The 23,113-nt window shown below is 39.7% G+C and overlaps 2 protein-coding genes across 2 annotated transcripts; one reads left to right on the top strand and one right to left on the bottom strand.

Moving 5' to 3' along the window:
* The first annotated feature begins 3,366 nt into the window (after positions 1-3,366).
* LOC140233222 (riboflavin transporter 2-like) lies at positions 3,367-5,620 on the top strand. Its single transcript, XM_072313336.1, has 2 exons — positions 3,367-4,827; positions 5,369-5,620. Exons 1-2 carry the CDS (start codon positions 3,367-3,369, stop codon positions 5,618-5,620), a joined length of 1,713 nt encoding a protein of 570 aa, XP_072169437.1.
* A 2,916-nt stretch (positions 5,621-8,536) lies between these two features.
* On the bottom strand, positions 8,537-19,158 carry LOC140232674 (avidin-related protein 4/5-like). The gene is made up of 6 exons (XM_072312780.1): positions 19,001-19,158; positions 12,855-13,025; positions 12,474-12,510; positions 11,373-11,495; positions 10,539-10,743; positions 8,537-9,954 (listed from the first exon to the last, which is right to left on the bottom strand). The coding sequence occupies exons 1-6, from the start codon at positions 19,007-19,009 to the stop codon at positions 9,801-9,803; spliced, it is 699 nt and encodes a 232-aa protein (XP_072168881.1). The 5' UTR covers positions 19,010-19,158; the 3' UTR covers positions 8,537-9,800.
* Between the last annotated feature and the right edge of the window lie 3,955 nt (positions 19,159-23,113).

The following is a 23,113-nucleotide window of genomic DNA, read 5'->3' as shown; positions in this document are numbered from 1 at the left end:
TCGTAGGTCCTGTGATCAAGCGAGTCAAGGGCAGGTCCATCGGTCATGCGTCAAGAGTACTTCCTCAGTATTTCAAAAGGGCTCTATGATATCAGTTGTGAAAATTAATCGTGTATATAAATTATATATATATATATATATATATATATATATATATATATATATTGCCTCGTTTGAAATCTAGTAAATTTACATTCTAGCTCTAGTTGTGGATAAGGCGAGTCTCATAGAACACGGAATTCCGTCGCATATAATAGTACTGTTTGCCGGCTGTCATCATAACCGCGCTTCAAAAACTGGAGAAGTTCAAAAGATATAAATCGTTATACGAGCGCGCCCCCGCAGCTGAATTAATTCTCTCATTCTCGGTTGACCGTGTTGGCTCAATGATGCTTGAAAGTGTATAGTCCTGCGCTTTTGTACTTGACTCTCACTCACCCTTGCTTTTCACAAGTTCTCTTTAGTATCCACCTCAGAATCGCTGACCGGCAGAATAAGTTTATTCACTCACACTTGGGTGATAATTGTCAAACTTGAAGAATTTCCGGGTGGAATTCTTTCAGATTTTTTCCAATCTTTTGCATTTTTAACGAGTCTAATGTGTGTTGTGTGTGTGTGTGTGTGTGGGGGGGGGGGGTTGCAGTCCCCTTGTTCCACGGCCCCCTCCGGTATAGTGCCCCTAGACAATAAGGTACTTTTTTCCCCTAGTTGTGTAGTCATTCAAGGCAGCGTTTCATTAAACTTGTCAGTCACTGACAACTGATTTTAGCTACTGAAATCCTTGCATCTGATTGGCCGAGAACAAATTATTAGTCCTTGAAAATCAATGACAAAACACTCGATCATGATGTTTGAGGAGATATATTAAAGCAAGCATTATTTCTCAGAGAGGAAGCACGGCTGAACTTAAAGGAATGGTAAAGGTTCGGTTGAGATGGGGCTTTATAGGTTTCAACCGTTTTTGACGGATTTCTTTTTTTTAATAGATAATTAGAAACGTCTTGTTGAATATGAAAGAGCATTTAATTCTAAGATGATTTCAAAGTGTATTTGAAGAGCTTGTTTCCAAAAGGCGCTAAATTCATTGAAAATGATGGAGTTAGCGAGTTTTGGAAGCAAGCTCTTCATTTTGCTGGTTTAATAACGGCTGGGTTATCCAAAACAAATCGATTCTAAAAAAGATGGGACCCATCATTTATTAGGATCGCTTTGTTTCACTACGGTGTTGTTGTTTTTTTTGTTGTTGTTGTTGTTGTTTTTTTTTGGATATCTCAGCTATTTCAAAACCAATTTTCATCAAATAAAGTTTGAATTCCTCTTTGAATTGCATACTCTTTAACGTTTCATAAGTGGTTTCTTGTATACGTATCCCGCAAAAAGTTACAAGCTGAATCCTCACCTCAACCAATACTTCATCATCCCTTTAATTTTGATGTAAGACCTTTGTATTACCAGTGGAAATTCATCTTTCTTCTCTTCTACAATCTATGAAAAGCCAGCATCATTCCCATGCATGTAATGCTGCAATAACCTTTGAGTTAAGTTACCTCTGATGCGCGAATCACCCTTTGTGGTTGTCCGCCAGACCAAACAGCCTACATAATAAAGTCGCATAGAGGCGTAAAACGATCATCTTTGTGAGTCACGTGACCATCACTTGGTTACGACCGTATCTAAGCTATCATACGAATCATTTCACGTTGAAACAGCTTCAAGCACCTCGGATAGGACATAAAATGGAGGTCCCGTGTATGAGAGAGTAACAACTCATGCACGTAAAAGAACCCGCTTCATTCATTCATCGCAAAGAGCAGGGTGTTTAACCCGGTGAAGTGGTCCCACCTCACATCCAACTGGACCCCATGGAAGACCAGCTTAGCATAGCTGAATATGGGCTATCCAGCCATCTTCACAGATGGAAATGAACAAACAAACAAACAAAGCACCAAGTGCCATGAATTACCAGAACACCTCTTTTATAGGCATGCGGGAAAAGAGCAAACCCTTCATTCCCCCACCGTGGGACAAACTCAGACAAATAGAAGAGACCCTCCCGCTGCCGACGACACCGGTCTGGGGGGCCCGGAGCCGACGGCTTCGGAGGAGATAGCTCTACAAAAAACAGCTCTCTCGATTATAATATTAGATGTAGTTGTATACACATGATGGTGAATCAAATCCGTTTCCCATTTTGCTCATTTCTTCGACAATTTTGATCGAGGCCAACTTTTTCGTGTTCTTTTTTTTAAAATAGTAGTTTCCTTTTTTTATCACAGACTACTCGAGGATATAATCAGAGCGCACTCACTCCGTCCTTTCGTGCGTAAAATCCACCGCAATTCACGTGATGATGGCGTATAGAACAGTCCGCGACCTCTTGCTATGACCGACTGCTCCGAGACCGTGACAAACAGCGGACCAGCTCTGGAGATGATTGGCATGCCCCGTAACTGAGGACATAAGCTGGAAACTTCAGTGATACAGATTCGGACCATTTTTGCTCCCCATGAGGTAGGCCCTACTGTATTTATATTCCTTACGATATGGACGATGTCAATTTTTGTACTCGTTTGTAGGACTGTATATTGGTCGTTATGGCTTACTTTTTTTAGAGTGAACATAAATTATTGTAGAGAAAAATCATTATGACATTAAAAAAAAGTTTTTAAAAGACTTTTCCTTTCTCCCGTTTTCCAAGTTTTGCATTTTGCTGTACAGATTAATTTCCATCATATATTGGTTGAACTCTTCTTGATATTTGTTGTTTACATTTTGTAAGTCCTTGCAAGCTTTACAAAAGCAAATCTAAGAGTTCATTCTATAAATAACTGGGGCAGAATAGCAATGCGATTCAGCCCTGCTGCGGTAACTAAATATCGCTCTGAAGAGAAAATTGGGTTTGAATAATCTTTTAAATTTCCGTAAATTGTTACCAAAAGTACATGTGAAATCATATGATGCTCGTCATGATTATTGTCCTGTTGTCAAAATCAATATGATGCTGCATGTAGTCTATTGTCACCATTAATATTCTCAATATCAAAGCCAGGCTTGTTTTTTTTTTTCTCTCTCTCCTGTTTCTCCTTATAGCAGAATGCCATAAAACTAAATCTGATGATGGCACTTGCACTGGATACGGAAAGCAGTCGACAGTTTACATCCTATTGACGCTGATCACATAACCACAGCCTGTGTTTGCATTGGTTTTCTTCACGACTCAACGCAAGGTGTCCGAATCTGCATTGCTGTTGACGAAAAGCAATGCCTCTGCCTGCTCTCTTCTGTGAGACGTCGATAAGAAGATAACATATACTCCCTGCTGTGATATCGTTTACTACTTTATACATGGTTCAGAGGACTCACACCATGTATTGCAAAGTGTCGCTTCCACAAATCTTAACGTCGGTGCTGCTCATGACCTTTGGTATGAGCACATGGGTGACTTTAAGTGGGATATGGGTGGAACTGCCACTCCTGACTAATTTCGGTATAGATGAAGGGTACAAGATAGGGTCCTATGTCATCGTCGTAACCCAAGGGGCTGTTATTGGTCCGCTGATATTTGTAGTCGTCCAGAGAGTGGTCCCGAAAGAATATCGCTTGGAGGTCCCAGCGATATATATCGTACTCGCTCTTGGGGCGGTCGGAAGTTTCCTCCTGATCTTCTTATGGGACGACGATACCTTCTGGCCCCTGGATGGCTCTGACCACAGTACTGCTTTCTTGGTGCTGACGTTTTTCATATCTTTCGTTGACAGCACATCAAATCTTACATTTATTGCCTTCGTGGAGGGCCTGAAGCAGAGCTACTTAAATCTATACTTTATAGGCGAGGGACTAAGCGCCATTCTCCCAAGTTTGATGGTGTTGATACAGGGCTCTGGAGCCGACGAAGAATGCCTAGTAAATTCCACCTACCTGAATGTAACAGTTGACCCTGAAACCAACATCACTGTGATCCACAACTGCACAGAATGGGTTGTGGGCATGGATCATGGCGAACGCTTTTCTCCCCAGATGTACTTCACTTTCATATTCTCTCTTACAGCTATCAGTGCGGCGTCATTTTGTCTCCTTCGATGGCTGCCAATCCTCCAAGGAGAGTACGAAATCATCAAACACAATGATACGGCAGAGTATGATGAGAACCCTCGAAAATGTTGGTGTTGCTGTCTCACGTCGTGTGATCCGTGCAATAAGGGCAGCCGTACGAAAGATGAGGAATTTCCGATGGTTAGCCTCCGACATAGGGAACATAGTAAACTGGAGGGTGAGAGTATACTGAAAGGCCGTAACAAAGAGGGAGCGGCTAAAACTTCCCACAATGGAAATAGCAGTTACAACTCCCTGGATCCTACCGGGAATTTTCCACGGAAAGTCTTAAGAACTTCCAACTTCGAAGATGCGGGAGAAAACAACGCCAGTGACAGCATGGAAGACAGCTCGCAGCAGTGTTCATCAGATGCTGCTGATGATAGACAACACCTTACTGATTCGGCGAGCAAGACCCGTTCCTGTTCAGGAAGATACGCGTTTCTTTTCGTCACCCTGACAATAATAAGCGGGGCCACTTACGGCTTTCTTCCGTCCATCGAGAGTTACTCGGCAGGTGCATACGGTGCGGACATATACCTCCTGGTGGCCACCTTCGCTGAGATGAGCACACCAGTAGGGTTCCTGTTGGTGACGATCTATCCCACGAACAGCTATGCGGTGGTTGCCCTGACTTCCGCCGGTGGCATAATGGCGGGCTCGTATTGTATGGTGGCCGCCTTACTTAGTCCTAGTCCACCATTCCACGACCGATCTTTTGGAAAAGTATTAATCGTAAGTTGACATGAACTCTATGAAGTATTGTGATGATGGTCGTTTAGTTTGTTTGTTTGTTTGTTTGTTTTTTAATTTGATGATTGCCCATATCAAAGCGAGACTCCTTGGGTCATGGTTGCGTTTGAAACATGTTATCACCGTCGATTACTATAGCCCTTATTGTATAATCCATGAACTCCTCGGATCTGGTGACATTTAAGAATAGTTGCCGCTAGAATGCTTACTCTTCCGTGTTCAAAAATAAAGGTAAGTTTTTAATGAATAATATCATAATAAATTTGTGTCGAGTATCGAGGGTAAAACCCTTCCGCAATACTAAATCATCTATTACGAGTTCAATAAAAGTACTAGCCGACTTTGTTTGATTTTTTTTTTTTTTTTTTTTTGCAAAAGCAGCCTGCAACACCACATCAGTGCACTTTTATTAGGAGAGAAATTCTACCTGGTATTAGTAACTGCATTAGGAGATTACTGGTCAAAATGATAACGGAAAATAATAACCTTTCGTCTGGTCTCGTTTGCTCGTTTTCTTAATCAGCTTTTAGCGTGGATTCTTCAGGGTCTGTGCTTCTCTTACTGCCGGGCCACGATCGCCGGCATACTCCGAGCTGAAGAGGAGAGCCGCAAGCTGCTCTTGTGGTTTGGCGGGTTCACCACGCTCGGGACAATGCTTGGAGCTTTCATCATGTTCCCGCTCGTGAGCATTCTGGGTGTCTTCACGGAGTACGTCCGAGATCCGTGCGCCGGCTTCCCTGCTTGCCTTGTCGTCGATCCCGACCTGATGACGTAGTACATCGCGTAAAAGTTCTAGGCGGTGATCAACCCATATACCCCGTGGGGATGAGGGAAAGGGTGGGGCGAGAATGGGGGTTGTCCTGGTATACTATTTGCTAGATTCACCAGGAGCAGCTAGATAACCCTCTATAGAAGCTACGAGAGGCTAGATCGTTGATCAAGCAGGTGTTTCAATTTGGTTTAAACTTTGTCCAACGCCGTTACCAAGAGCAATTACCAGATACATCAATAAATCAGATTCATCTTGCATATGTGAGAAATCAGTAGCAGAACACGACGACTAGAGAATAATGCTGTGTTAAAAAAACAAAAAAACAAAACAAAACAAAACAAAACTATGGCCGTTTACATCGCAGTCCCATCTCTATTGGATCAAACGTTTGGCGACATCATATAAAGCTGACTGTTCTCTGATCACAATCTTAATAGATGTATAACTTGATGGAGCTTTAGAGTGGGCGTGGCCAGTGCCTAGGTGGTATGGAACATTTTATTTTAAGGGTATGTTTTAGGGTTTATCATTTGTGCATTAATATGGGACAGCAGTGCATTGAAGTTCCTTTCTCTCGACATTCCTTGGTGAAAAATTATTTGGGGGATATTGGTGTAGTATATTGGGATATTTTCATTGTTCGCGCGTGCTGTCTCGGTTATCAGGTTCGCCTTATTTCATTCTTTTGGTGTGGAAAATAAAACGAGATTGGTTCTAGAAAAAGAACATAATGCAAAATGCTGATGTTTACAACGATACCATTATGACGATCTATATGACGGGATCTCCAAATACACTTGTGTGCATTTATTCCCAGTTTTTTTCTTTGGCCTATTTAACATCTGGGCAGCTAGAATATTAGGAATGTCTATCACAACAATCGTAATTTATGATTAAGGAGTGCAACAACTATCTAAAATAGCAACTAATAGAGAATTGCCAGCATTTACTTGTGAAAATCACGGAGGGTGTTAAAGGGATGGAATAGTTTTGGTTGGAGATGGAGATTCAGGTTTTTACATTTTACGAGATTGTTAGAAATCACTTATATATGATATCAAAGATCATACAATTCTCCATAAATGGAGTTAAAAGTTTATTTGTTGAAAATCGGTTTTGAAATAGATTAGATATCTAAAAATCTAATCTCTAATCTAATCTAAAAGTAAAATAAAGTGGCCCTAATAACGTAGCGGTCCCACCTTATGAGGACCACTTTGTTTACTTCAAATTTGAATAAATAAACATTTTCAAAATTGATCAAATTTGAATTCAGTTTTTTATGTGTAAGAAAAACCACACCCTCATGTCTATTAAAAGAGATACGCAATCAGAAAGCACGGTTATTTCGAAGTGCCAGTTTATAAGTGCAAAGTCAATGCCACGATCCATCTAGTGTTTCATCATTAGTATGAGTTTGTATCAACTTGATCTGATATTTTTCTAATAACTTATTGGTGGATGATTTTTATTGATTTAAGAAATGTTTTGACATTTATATGAGTATACAGTTTGCTTAAAGATGGAACATTGATGTATGCTGTTTTTCCTGTAAGAGAAGCGGGATGTTACGCTGCAGTTAAGCCAGAATGAGAATTGGAATATATGTCTAAAATTATAAAGGGCGGGCTTTGCCCATGGGTCTGAGCAACGAGTATTCCAAATGGCTACCGAATTCACGTGTTCCACTGAATTTCATATTTACATTATCACATTGTATTACATTATCAAATATTTATTTTTCTCAAGCTGCTTATTATTTGACAGTCGGACAAAATACTATTTTGGGCTTGATTTTTTTTTTTTTAATTCCGAATGTTCATGTCATTTGTATGAAGCCATTATTTCCACTGCCATATGGTGTAAGTCTTGAGGTGTGATCGTGACATATAATCATAGGTATATAGGAAGTTGTTGTGCGTAGGGGGTGCTTATTACTATTTTTTCGATTCATCCTCAATGGATTTACTGACAACATTTGATATCAACGTCAGAGCACGAAGGAAATAGAAAGAGAGAATATTATATGCAATTTGCAGCGATTTTCCGCTGATTTTCCTACACCAGTTGAAACTACCAAATGGGAATATTCTAAAAGTAAACCTGTCGCATTTGATAAAGTATGTCAAATTCAACATGACTAAATTCAAAACTGGTATATTCCTGATACCAATCACCAATATATTCCCAAACGCGTTGCCCTTAATAACGTTCACGTTGTGGAGTATTATGGGTCCATAATGATGATAGATTGTTTATACCTTATTACATGTATACCATTAGCATATTTACCTCTAGTATGTTAACTTTCTGACACGTTTTATCCAGCATTAAAACACCGTGTCTCCAGGATAAGGGAAAGATGTAGGCGTAATTGTGACGGTGTTCAATAAAGTTACAAGGAGTTAGCTGCCCATTAAGAGAATAGTTAGTGCCTACATAAAACGGACATTAAAGTATCAGGTTAGTCAAGATTTGTTTTCCCACAACAGTTTGGAAATACCACTGTCAACATTGATTACAGAGGTATGGGGGAAAGGTAATTTCAATGAAAATATCTTGTCCGTTGAAATTTTAAATTGCTGTAGTTATAACCATGCGATTACATACATCGTTCTGGACAAAGATAGGTGCCTGTCGCACCACCAAAATCACATTTTATAGACAATGAAACAGCTTCTTTTATTTCCTCTGCATAATGCGAGTATATTATTAGCGATTAGCGAGTTTTCAATGTCTCTGTGCGTGCGGGTGTGTGTGTGTGTTTCACTATTGACTTTACTATTTCTTCTAACTAAACTGCGCTGTTCGTAGTCAACTCCTCCTTTACGACACTACCAGTGAGCACAAAATTCATTGATAGTATATGAGAACTCATTGTTTCACGACTGTAAAAGCACAATAAACGAAACGTGATGCTGCTGTGTTGTCAACTTGGATTTTATTAATGAATTTTGCTGCAACCTTGCCGTTGGTCATGATATAATATCAATTACATTATGAAATGCACCTGGTTACATAAACGTATATTTCTTGTCTCCACTGCGACAAAGCATGGTCGTTTGCATAAGTTTTTTTTCAGAGATGAAATGCTATAAATTGGGTGAAGGTGCAAGAAATATGTATTCAGAAAATAAAAATCAGCATTCACAGGATGTTTTAGTCGATGGAAATTGGGACAGTTAAACAAATGAATAATTATGAATCATCTTTAGTTTTCGCACTGCGTTCTGCTCTTTTTTTTCGGGGATATTCAACATGAAAGGGGGAGTTATATTCCACTGTGAGTTTATCATGCTTGAAATAAGTAAATTGCCAAATGCTAATTTCATTGTCCATTTTGGGTATTAATTGCGGTCCAGTAGACAAGAAAATCGAGCATAACGAAATAAATTCTAACTGACATCATATCAATTGCCTTGTACATATGGGAGAAATCATCTGTACTTCATATTATAGAAAATATATATATATATTATGAACAATAAAAAATCTCAACAATACGTTGTTTGTGTTTTTTAATTAAGACTCTTTTTCGTTTTAGGCAGTTGTTTTTTTTTTTTGCATCAATGTATCATTATAGTTGTCTTTCAGGTTGGCAAATATGAAATAATGCAACTGATTGCAAATTCGTTCATCAATTTGACTTTTGTGCCATGAAACCCCTCAAATGACTTTAAGAATGCATGAAAATGGATCCTTTCGCATGATACGTTTCAACGTGGACTTTAATGTCGTGGGTAGTCTTCGCTTGAAAAAAAAAAATGTTGAAACATGAGTAGAACCTATCCATGTTGTGTGTATACCTGTAAGTGTTAAAGTGCGCTGAATCAAACTAAAACAGCACAACGGTATTGTTGAAGGTGTGGATGCAATACGACGCTGCATCCTGACTAAAATCATGCCTGCCAAACTATGGAAGCGATCCTTACGATAAGTAGAGACCTACATTCACAATGTGTGATGAATATCTATCTTAATACACGGTATTATCATGATCGGGAAGAGTTCTGCTTTATAGCAACGTTTTGATAATGAGTACGGAGGCACACACTTCACACTTTAGTTGGTATATACTACACAACCAATTCTGAGCACTTTAAAAAGAGATTTTGTTGAGACCTCAAAATACAGGGCCACCATCGTTTGGTCGTGATTGACTAGACTAGACTAGACAGGCCCTCTAGTTATCCTGCCTTAGTTGAGACAGCACACCTTCGTCAGGCTGCTGGGTGCGGGGGCGGGCTTGGGCGGCGAAGTCGGATGGTGTGTGGATACCCAGATGGCGACGAGGGCCGGGGGCCTGTTCCATACGAGTGAAGTCGTCCTGACCGATTCTGTGATGGACGCAGGAAGAATGCAAGAAGAGTGGCTCAGAGTATGAACTTGCACAATGAAAGTTTCTGAGAACAGCGTGTCTGCAGCCTGATGTTAGTGTCCTTTCTCTGTCTCCCTCTATATCTGTGTGTGTGTGTTTGTTTGTTTGTTTGTTTTTTTGTTTTTTGAGGGGGGTTGCCTTGTCTGCCTCCTTACCCCTCTCTCTTTTTTTAAATCTTTCTCAATTTACTCTGGGTTAGGTCCGTTCAAATTTCCTGCTAACTTTGCAAAATGTTCTCGAGACCGAGACTGAATCCACTGCCAACTGATTAGCAACTGTTTTCATAATACATGATAATTAAGGTAATTTCCTCCTTAAATTTATGTCTATACAAACTCGTTTACTGATGTGGAATTTTACGTTGATAGTTTCACCATCCATATTATAGGATGGAGTCTTTTGTATAGGTCAACCGTCACATTACAAACAACGTTCAACGTCCAGACTTATATTTTAGCAGTAATTGTCTGTGCAGGAACGATGATAGCCAAAAGAGTGTAGCGATAATTGGCAAAAAGAAAAGTACGTTTACGTGTTACGTACCTGTTAGAAGACCAGTGGTCCCCACAGCTGTCCACATCATTGGTCAGAATCCACGTGGTCTTCATGACCTCGACGCCGTTGCAGACGTGACAGAGACCAGTCCAGGCGGTGACCGACGTGCCGCCGTTCCACAGGACGGAGAGACTGACCGTCTTTCGAGAGCCGTCGGCGGACGTCCAGCCTGTAACTCGGCCAGGGATGATCCCTTCGTTGACGGTAAAGGAAGCAATGTTATTACCCAATTTTCAATACGAATCTACCGAGCATGCTTTCCGTACCAGGGCGTACCTTATTATAATTGTACCATTATGCTAACGAAATGACTGGAAATGGTCGTGACGTGTTTTTTTCTTATTTCATATAATTCTATATCCGAGAATGCTATTTTTATGGAATTAGTTGATACACCGGTACTCTTTTGCTGTTCAACGAAGATGAAAACAACGCAATTACGCCGTTTTATACAACGAATAGACGAAATAAATTCTGAATCCTTGAAACAAAGCATGTCATAAGAGAGAATATCAAAAGTGTCTAGCTTAACTTATAACTACATAATTTATATGAACAAGTATTTTGTATGCTAGACATAGTAAGAATTCCCCGCGAATTACCGCTATAAAGTGAGCTGAATAGGTCATCGAACATGTCTGTAACCATTATTCAAACATAGTTACATTTTCATCATCAAACATTATATAGATTTAACTCAACATTGCATTGATGTGATGCCTTTCAATGCTTTTTCCTCTGAATTCTCTATAAAGTCTCTTATGAAATCAATTTTAAAGTAAAACAAAGATCTTAGCCAACATAACGGTCACTGAATATTACCAGCTGTTCCAAGTTCACGCTCAACGGCAGTCCTGAATTCCCCAGTCACGTGACCAGAAGGTTCAATTTCGATGATCATCTCAGAGCCATGCCCGTTGTACCATGTGCCACTGACATTGCAGGCTTTGTTACAGAAAGAAATAAAAACACACAACGAAAACCTGTCTAACTTTCTTCAAATGATATGTGTTATTTCCACCACACGAGATAAATTCGTATCTGAAACTGCCTTCTCTCTCTAAGAACTGAAAACAAAAATAAGAATAAAAATAATGGTAGAAAAAAAATCCAACGATGCACGGCATTTCAATTGCATTTTGATTATATCTGAATGGAATACTTTTCTACACGTATCCAAATTCTATGTCATAACAGTAATATTGTTTTCAATCCTAAATCAGAATATGATTTCATCGTCTAAAAACTTCTCACAGTATATTGTACTGTACAAAACATGACATTTCATATTATGTGAAATCACTGGCAGGCATGCTAAAAACAAAACAAAACAAACAAAAAACAAAAAACGCTCATCCAAACGACGCTTAGATCTTTGTGTGCTTTGAATGCCGATTGGTACAGAAAATCCCGGGGCCGTCCCACGAGAACGACACCTACGAGTCTACAGCCTACTAGTTCGACATTTGGAAAAAAAAAAGAAGGTCCATGAGTCAAACAGACCGCAAGTTATACAGCCTTTGACTTCGACACAAGGCAACAAATTTCCATAAGTCTGACACTAGGCAAACAAGACCCACAAGTTCCACACTAAGTAGAAAAAAAAGGGTCGCCATTTAAAGGTAAAGACGTCTCACGAGTTCGACATTCAATCACGGGGCTTAATGTGATTGTGACGATCTCGTGGGCATTCTTTTCCTATAATGCCAGACTCATGGACCTTATTTGTCTAGTGTCGGACTCAGGGCTGCATAACTCCTTGGATGTATAACTTGTGGACTGTAATATGACTCATGGGCTTTATGACTCGTTGACTGTATGATTTTGGGTGTCGAACTCTGACGTGCACCTGAAAACTCCATATTATAGCGTTGAACAAACTTTGGAATAAAGTCCCTGACACAAAAAGTGTTGATTTCTTACCTTTCACTCCCTCGTCTGGATCGTTACTCTCTGGTATCTGCAATGGAACATATGAACTTGTTGAGGTAACTACAGGTATACTGAGAATTTACTCTTCTGGATTTAGAAAAGAATGAGTAAAATATGCACTTCCTTAATAGTAACCGTAAGAATATGTTAGATTAAACAGACTTTTTTATGCTATGCCTTCTTATAAATAAAATCCCACGAATGAATCTATGTTAAAATCTGTATGTGCTCACTGGTCTGGAAGGTGCAAAGTTGCACCCGTATTTAAAGGTGCTACAATTGCAAGTGTCACAGGCAAAAGGTGCAAAGTTGAATCCATTTTTCTTAGAGTGTTGTATAAGGGTATACGGTAGGAGTAAAATATTCTCATACCTGATAGACGACCGTCTCTTGGAAGGCGACGCCGACATCCTGGCCACTACGATGTCCGTGGTGGCGGTGGTGGTGGGGATGGTGGTTGCCCTCGGAGCTACGGGGAGTGGTGACAAAGCCGCTAGAGCCGAAGACGAGCCCGATCAGCAGCAGTGTCCAGTTCAGCATGATCTGGAAAATGCAAAGAGATCGAACAGCGAGAACGATAACGTCGCGGTTCGTACATCCAAGGTGTGTCTGGTAATTCCTCGGTACATCCGAGATAGAACACGACCTGAACACAGACCCATCCCCCTCCCACCAGAAAGGAGATACTAGTACATGATTGTATATACTTATGCTATCATGTTGTTACCAGTTGTGTGTAAATTATGCTTACAGCGATTTTACTATTATCATTATAATACAGTGTAATTATTATTATTATTATTATTATTATTATTATTATTATTATTATTACTATTATTATTATCATTATTACTATTACTATTATTATCATCATCATTGTTATTGTTATTATTATTATTATTACTATTATTATTATCATTATTACTATTACTATTATTATCATCATCATTGTTATTGTTATTATTATTATCAGCATCACATTGTTCATAAATCTTGCAAGCTTTTTGCATATTCAAAGCACGAGTGGCACCCAAATGACTTAACAATCACGTGACCGAACATACATGTTATGAAGGTGTGCGTTTGACGCTATAGATATAAAGAGAGAGGTAGTCAAAAAAAAAAAATAACCATGCGAACAACATTCAGATTTGTTCAGGCAATTTTGTTTCACTATTGTTCCAATCACAGTTGCAACCTACAAGTGTACCCCTTTGTGCTCATTGACACTATCGTCTGAAGGTTTCACGGGATGATCGATATTTCAAAATTTGAAAACATCTAAACTCGCCTACAATGAAGAACTAAAACAAAAACAAGTTTCTTTCACACATTGATTAATGAGACTATTGCAGTTATACGGTTCACAAACCTACCACAGTCATGTGTTGCATGTTTCACACACCGGTATCTTCCATCGACATTGAAATGTAGAAAATAAAAAGTTCACAGGTGAAAATGTCAGCGTATGAAGAAATTTGTTGCATTTCAAAACAGTCGGAGGTCAGGACATCAAAAATATTGTCACGTAGCAAACTGTCAGAAGTGCGGTGTGGGATGAAATAGTCATTCCCTCTTTGCTATATCACTAATATGCGTCAAATCTTAACCCCTTTATCTGTAAGTCTGATCGACTTTGAATATCTCTAGACGGGTCTAGGGCAATTACCCCGTACCCTTCCCCTTCCCCTAACCCTAATCCTGAACCTAATCCTAACCCTAACTCAAACTCTAACCCTGAACCTAACCCTAACCCTAATCTTTACTCTAACCTTATCGCTAACCAGTATTTAGCCGGGGATACTTGCCCTCGGGGGTAATTAAGGTGTGTACCCTGATACGCTCTAGACTGACACTATATCAAAATTTTTGTCTTTAAGGTGTTTTTATCACAGATCTAATGCCGCCATAAATGAACATCGGGGGGCGTTTCATCAACGAGTTCGTCGGAGATTTCACCGACAAATTTGCTATCAGCCAATCAGACCAAGGATTTCATTAGCTTTTAACAGTTGTCAGTGTAAATCCTTGCGTCTGATTGGCTGATAGCAAATTCGTCGGTGAAAACCTCCGACGAACTCGTTGATGAAACGTCCCCCTGGTGTCAACTACCAGTCCTTAAAAGCAGCCACCTCTCAATGAACTTGTATATACTGTTCTACACAATCCCATGCACGCTATGACATCGAATGAAAGGGGAGTTGGGCTTACATTAACCCTTTCTGTACCAAGGGCTTTGGACAGTGTGTACAGTGCTATGGGTTTTTTTTTTTGTGTCAGTCGGCACTCTAAGAACACAAAGGGTTAAAGAGTTTGATCGCATGCAAAACGGGTTAAACGCCATTTTGAACATTTTAAAGTAAGGCCACCATCAAATAGAACAAAATTACTATCCGATGATACCTCAGTTGTTGCATAACAAAAACATTCTTGCAATTATACATGTATAATGATCAAAGATGTCACATATTTTCTTCTCACTTTCTTTGTTTTTAGCAGGTTTAATCGCAAATATCTCACATATTGACAGGAATAGACTTCCCAACTCGCTTGTGACGAAACTCTTCGTTTTTACATGTTCACTCTCACTGGTTCGAATTTTCTACTCCCTGATAATAGGGGAGAATATCCGCAAGAAAAAGGAATATAAAATCAGAAGGATCAAGACTATAAATCTGCAAAAGTTTCCTATGTCAAGAACCAGCAATGAGAAAGTCACTTTGAAAACAAAAGAAAAGAGAAAGAGTGTTTGCCATCAGGTAAGTGGACGAAAGGAGGAATTGCCGAGGCATAAGACTTAGGGCAACACAACAGAATTTCGACGGTTCTATGAGGACTATAATGGCAATACAGCAGCAGCGGCGGCCTGCACGAGTCGTCTAAATTGGTGACAAATGGGGAACTCGAATAAAAAAGAGGGTTGGATCCCAGCTTGAAATAATTATTTTACCTTTGAATGTGTATTATCTATCGACAAACGGGGAATTTTCTCATAAAAGTATATTATGAGCCCAGGTGAAGTAAGAACAGCTTATATACCGGAATTTTGACTGCATCAAAGAATCAAGAACTGAGGAACTTACGGAAGTTGGGGAGTTCGAGAGTGGATCAGGTAAGATGTCGGAAAAAAAAGAACTATACCAGGTTTTGAATGTTCATTCTCCTGGCTGTGTAATGTTTATTTTACCGATGAAAGAGAAAACTTCCCATTAGAAGAAAAAATAGTATGAAAATAAGCAGTAAGATCGGAATAAGCGATCGATTAGTGAAACATTGACAAATTAATAAAGTGTCAAGTATCATAAGAATTTGAGTGCGTGGTCTATACCTGTAAACTGCAATGCTTTTAGATAATGTCACGAATGACTTGTTTCGCTTCCGTAAAATTCGTCTGGTAAGAACACCCAGCAGCACATACAAGCTGAGAAGCAAAATGTTGTATGATTCCTTATAGAATTATGTTGGGTGATTGCTGTTGTTGTTATTGTTATTATTTGAATTTATTTGTATCATTTATATCATTCCCCTAAGAATATTTACGCCAAATCTTTACTTATAAAATTACTTTAAGTTTCTAATTTTAGCCTACATTATTTTCATTTATTGGAAATAATTCAAAAAATAATTCATAATATCAAATAAGTCTCCCTCACTAGCCCCAGTTCGAGTTGCCCAATCGACGATCGTATCTTCGGTACCTTGAGCAGGCTTCTCAGAAAGGAGGGGACCGTGATTGGCTGTCCACCTGCCTAGAATAGGCCACTCCAATACACGAGAGGGGCTAGACCAATGCTCGTAATTATTTGGGACTATCATAACGCCGATGTTATCACAAATTTACATAAAACTGTATAAAAACGCTAAGTTAAAGCAAACATCTGGGCTGTGTGCAATGTGCAGAATGGTAATATCGATACATATACTTATCTCGTGAAATTATGCGTTAGAGTGAGTCTTCTTGTCCTTTGGACATATTGATGTGTTCTTCAGCGCTAGCCTTGGCACAGGTTTAGAGTAGCATAACTGAAAGAATCATTTTCATGGAAAACGAGATATCAGTGCCACTATGCTCGCGAAATTCATGAGACGAGCCCACTCAAGACTTTGTTACTCCAGCAGTGCAGTACTTGATCTGACTGAATGCCGTTCACAAGGGCGCGATAACAACATGAGCACTACTGTTTACTTATCCTTGATCCATGCATGGAGGTAGTACCTCCATGATCCATGGTATCAAGGTCTGCAGTGCCCAACGTAGAATGATCTTTTGTTAGGTCCTCTCTTTCAATACTGCGAGATGCGCTTAGCAAGTGTCAAAGATAAAAGAGTGATTAACTACGTAAGTATAGACTGAAATTGTAAGGTTAGGGTCAAAAGATGAGCACTGCTTATTGTTGACCTCACACAGACCACATTGCTGTGCGCAATCCATCGAAACTAGTTAAACCACTGGGCTTTTGCACTTGGTGCAGAATATGTAGCCGACTGAACTATAATCTCTAAGGCTGTATCTCACCAACGGAGACGTCTCCGCGACATCTCCAACTTATCAGTCGCAACAATCGCGGAGACGTCTCCAACATAAAAATGGCTTGCGGTCTCACCAAGGAGACGTCTCTGAGACGAGTTATGGCAAGTGTTAAAAAAATTCAAATATGATGGAGCCGTTGCAGGATCTAAAGTAGGTAAAACAGCGTCAAATAGAGTCGCGGAGACGTCTTCGCGACCTGTCACCAGTTTTTCTGGTCTCCAGCAGGTCTCGGCGACGTCTCTGAGACGTCTGGGAGACATCGCGGAGACGTCTCAGTAATCGCGGATATAATTAGTCTCCGCGACGTCTCCGCAACTGATGGAGACGTCTCGGAGACGTCGCGGAGACTTCGCGAAAAATCGAACATGTTTAAATTTCTTGCGACTCCCCGGAGACTCTATAATTTTCAAGAGACGTCTCTGCAGCTAGCAAAATCTGGAGTCGCGAACTATAGTCACGAACTAGTTTCAAGCCCGGTGAGATACCCCCTTAAGTGTTCCTTGAACTTAGAGCGAGCACGGAGCTATAGCCTTGAGGCTGTAACTACAGCTCAATGTTAGAACCAGGGTTACAACTTAGTATAAGACAAGCATTACAAGTGCTGTGTAAGAGGAAGTCAGGGAAAGGACGAGCATGATATAGCTTCCCGGGTCCCTGTTCTAGCTAGTTCCGGTATTCGGAATCATTCTTTATTATGCAGTTTCAGTGATTGCAATATTATTTACTGTGGAGCTACAAAACAACCCCAACATAAGATTAACGATATCCAGCAAAACAATCAGATAAAACAACAATATCAGCTCGAAGTCAAACAAATATAACATCCTAGCATCAAAACATATACAGTCATTGCAGCTTGGTATTTTGAACATGTCCGTTTGCAATCTCTCAATGAACAAAAAAAAAAAAAAAGAAAGAAAAAAGGTGCAGCAACGTATATTAATTCCGGCCATGATAATAAACGTCATGATCGAGAACCATATAGTGTGAAATATGCTAGCTTATTTATTCGTTATGGGAGTAGGCAAAATAGTGATACTGTTTGATGAGAATGTCATCGAACGTTTGTTTGTTGGAACAATACCTTACCATTAGCCGAAGTAAACTTCGGCAGAGTTCAAAGGAACCCAGTGCAATCAAATACGCTCACGTCTTTATGTTGCTTACTGTATTAACTGCGTCGAATGAGCGCATAACAGCCTACATTTTGAATGATGGCAAGAAAAAAAAAATCGTCCATTTGACGCATTGATATCTTATCTGCCAGCTCTTGTGTAGTTATCTGCGATTTAAAGTTTAAAGATTGCTAAACAATCACGTTTACTCGTATCGCTGATCATTTGGTTGCCCTTTGTACCTCGTCTTACAATTAAATCAGATGCCAGGATGAGATTTATTGATGCAATAAAATTGTTAATATTCTCCTTCACTGAGCATTTGGAGGTCAGCTGACGTGCTTTTTGAACAAATCATAAATTGCGCAACGTTTTGTCGAGGGACTATACCAACTTTGACCTACGTATTCTTTAGTCGATTAAAGATGTGGGATACTTCATTGGCCCCCCGATGAAGGACAATTTGGCACACTATTACGAGAATAAATGTATACATTTGTAGCTTATATGATACTACCATGCGACATCATGATGATTCGGCATCATGCGTTGACCAATGAAGGTCAGGGTTCGGGCAGTCTAGACCATTCAAAAAAAAAACAAAAACACATAGACAACGGCGGTGTAAGGCAAAAATACATCACAAACATTATGCAAAGATGTTGCACGCAGTATGATATTGTTAGGTCTTTTGAGCATAGAACGCCTGACTTGTATATGAACAACGAACTATCCGTACGAAGATAATAAAATCAAGTATGATATCGCTTATCCAAGCCAACCGTTGGTGTTGTAGTGTTGTTTTATAAAAAGTAATGGTAACACTGAGAAGGGAGATGTTCAAAAGGTAGAAAGTAAGGAGAAAAACTTACCCGATTCATCTGGATTGATTTCAGACTTGGAGCTTTCTACAAACGCGCTCTGTACTTCACAGGTAAGCTGACTCACTGACAAAACGCCACCGTATGAGTGGACCAGCTGCGATACCGATGGTTGAAAAACACAATGGGCCTAATTTGCACTTGGGCCAGTGGACAGGAACTAAATGAGCATTGTATGTTAATCGGGCGTCTGTGTTATCGTTCATCGGTATTTGTACTTCAACTCTCGACACATAACACGATTGAACGGATGCCAAACAGTGCTTCCCGCGATCACGACCCGGGGCAAAGCTTGTCTCGTATGACAAAGGCCGCGGGGGGCATTGTCCGGGGGTGTTAGAAACAATTGGGGGGGGGGGGGGGGTGACTTTGGACTTGGCCTGTATTAACGTTGCTCCTTTTACAACCTTCTAAGAAAACAGGCATCTCAGAGTAGCACTGACGGATTGTGCAAAATAATCGATCGCCATCAATGGATATGGGAGACGCAAGGGATGTGGATCATGCAGTGCAACGGGTTTGCTGGTGATGAAGAATTGTGTGACGAAAATTGTCTAGGCTATAGGCACCTTTTACGTTGAAATTTACAAAAGGAAAGTGACACGAGGGGGGGGGGGGACGGTGAAGGAGGGTGAAAGCGCATTCATGGAAGGAATGTTGCAGATGAGAGAATCAAATGGTGAAAAGGTACATGATGAGGGAAGCAGGAGAAGGGAGTTGTGGGAGTACTTCCCTATCCCATCTCCTTGCTGTGACTTGCGGTGAATTGAAGTACAGTGCTTCTGTTTTGTTTTGTTTTGCTTATACCCATAATTATAGGAATTACACACAATGTAATCTCATGGTTATCTTCGAAGTGACACGTATAATCATATGTCAATGAAAATGTACCGTCAGACTGCTATTGATAATTTAATCTTCATCTCTAAAACGAAGCATAATCATCAAAATCAATCGAAATTTTACAGCGATTGGACAGAGACGCGAGGTGATATTGCTTGATATTGGCCATGTGTGATTAGGGAGAATTGAGCAATGACATGTCTGCTTATCTCATCATTGTCATCTCGAGTAATCCACAGAGCGACTTATAGTCACGTGACTGCCACGTGACTGGGAGGTGGGATATAAAGGTCTACCTAATTTCTTTGAAAGTTTTATTTACTCCAAAGGTATGAAGCCCTTTTGCAAATATTTATCATGAAATTTTGCACGATTAAAGACTAATGTCTCCCAACATCGTGTATGTAATCTTGTGGTAATACACAAGAGAGGTTAAAAAAGAAAGAAAGAAGTGAAGATTTAACCTAATGTCACTCGAAATTACGCTCCCTTTTTCTACTGAACATAACGATTGGGTGTTTTCGGGGTCCAAATGAATTTACCGGAATTCTAATATTATAGTACACTATATTTATTCCCCCTACGTCAGGAAGAAGTTTCCAATTTCATTATTCTAAGGAAAAGTCTGAATTACTTACCTCTATACAATATAGATCCTATACCAGCAGCTTATGAAACGAATTCCATTTTCAGTGTTGCAAAAGGGACAAACGAACTGGATATTAAGACAGCGTGAAATGTGTCAATGGTATACGTTAGCAGGCCTGCATGTTAGTATACTTCAATCAGCACAGAATTATTGTAGGAGGAGTTACTTTCTTCAAGAATTAATCCAGATGAAGCATACAACGTTTGCTGAATATGGTACTGAGTGTTCAGACTAGGAAACTGCGGATGAGACGCACACAGACGTCTGAATGTAATTGTTATCTCAAGATGCCAATATTTTTAGATGTCAAGTTAGACTATTACACTGACAATCATATGAATTTTTAGTGACGCTTGGTAAATATTCTAATGCGAGTTTCGCCCGAGCTGTCCCCTGTTTTTTGACGATAAAGTATAAAATAGGACCTACATATTCTTGACCTGATAAAATGGATAATTCAAAGCTGAAAGTCCTTCTCATTCGTCGACCCCCCCCCCCCACACACACACACATGAAAAGGAAGTATATAAGACATTCCACTCCTATCCAAATTTCCGTAAGTCAAAGATTGACTGAGCTGTCATTTTTTATCTTATTGGTTATGCTTTACGGTGGGAAATTCCCTTTCTATGGACAGACAGTATGTAAACATGTCAAACCGGAGAGGACAAACATCTCAACGACCAAACAAGTTTCACTAACTCGGCATTGTGCTTGGGACGCCAAGCTCTTCGAAAACGCACCGTCTTCACCACTTCCTGATAATATCAGGAAGTGGTGAAGACGGTGCGTTTTCGAAGAGCTTGGCGTCCCAAGGTATATATTATATACCTGACACTTCATGCATTCCCAGCTTCACTGCCATCTGTCTGCCGGTTTGACCTTAACCGATTTCGCACGACTTTTCGTTTGGCATGATTGGGGGATTCCCTTCTGTCTTCAGTAAACTTCAAACCTGAAAAAAAAAAAAAAAAAAAAAAACACCGATGGTTCCTAAGCAGAATGTAGACTGCATGGACATTCTGGCTGTTTGCTGGCTCCTTTTTTTTTTCCAGTTTGTTTGTTTGTTTGTTTGTTTGTTTTGTTTTGTTTTGGTCGTAGTAGCGCAACATGCACGTACTGTATACAGGCATCAAACCAGACAAGATTGTTATGTTTCTAAGACGTGAACCCTTTTTGTCACTATTTGTCTTCAACCACCGACATCATACAATGAGTTGTGTAACCCATATATAGGCGAGTACCAGTAGGAGAACACCGTCAATCGGTTGTCAGTGAACGTTTGAGGAAACGGGATCCGAGGGAAAATCTGACAATCTGTACAAAAGTTTTAAAGTTTCGGTGCAGGCATCGCTGGGTGAGAAGACTACTACAGTGTGACGCCACGTGATGAAGAACGATATCAATTAAATTCAATTCAGATGCATTTATTCAAATCAGGTTGCAAATATTCCTACAGGGATGCAGTTACATGTATCATGACAGCTGTGCAGAGATCTGATAAGGAGGGCATTTCCCGAGAAGTTACACAAACAGTAGGGATGGGATGCCCTGATATAACAGTGTGAATAAAATTGATACAAGAATTACTTACAAGCACACACACACATACACAAAAGAGGAATTGAATAAGAAGAAAAAAAAAAACAGGAGAGGTACATGTGCACAGACCCCCCCCCCCCAAAAAAAAAATAAAAATAAAAAAGAACAAAAAAAAAAACCTGGGAATTGAAAAAGAAGAACAAATAAGCAAGGTACATGTTCACAGACCCTCCCCCCCCCCAAAAAAAAAAAAAAAAAATACTAGTATAGTGTGCATGTATGTTTGTTTATCTATCCCTGATCTACAATTCTGGTGAATCTTACTGTTTACATTGCATTGATAACAGGTATTTCTTAAATTTGCTTTTAAATGCATTCATAGATGAGACACTGGCAACATGCAGTGGTAATGAGTTTCACAGTTTTGGTCCAGTAAAACGAATATTATACTGGTATACAGACATTGTTCTATGACTTGCAAGATATATAGACGAGCCGAAAATCGTGTGCTGTAATTAATATAACTCTTTGCAACTGATTTACAAATTGCCCTACATCGACGTAAATAAGCACTGAATTTATCAGTGTTTTAGTAGTAACCATGTGATGATAAAAAAGCATGGGCGTACATACTCGAGCGGGATTCGAACCTACGACCTCCTGATCACCGGACAGGCGTCATCTCCACTAGACCACCGAGCTTTCGCTTTTCTTTTCTTTTTTTTTAAAATCATGATTACTACTAAAATACTGATCAATTCAGTGCTTATTTACGTCGATGTAGGGTAATTTGTCAATAAGTTGCAATGAAAAACATCTCGACGGAAGAATTTCATGAATTTGAATAATATAACTCTTGTTGAGAGGGAAAATGTCTCTAAAACAGGATGGTATGGTGTTGTTCATCGTTTTGTACACAAAAACACCTTGTTGAAAAAGCAGTATATCATGAATTGCCATCAGCCCCATTTTATGATTGCATTGTTCAGCATTTCTTCTAGGGGATGCACCAACCATTAACAATTTCATTTTGAAGACAAATTGTTTTTTTAAGATGCGACTGGCATGTG

The sequence above is a fragment of the Diadema setosum genome, chromosome 9, assembly GCF_964275005.1.
Source record: "Diadema setosum chromosome 9, eeDiaSeto1, whole genome shotgun sequence".
In the NCBI taxonomy this organism is placed as follows: domain Eukaryota; kingdom Metazoa; phylum Echinodermata; class Echinoidea; order Diadematoida; family Diadematidae; genus Diadema; species Diadema setosum.
The sequence above is the reverse complement of the archived record's forward strand: the minus strand, read 5'-3'. Positions and strand labels throughout refer to the sequence as shown.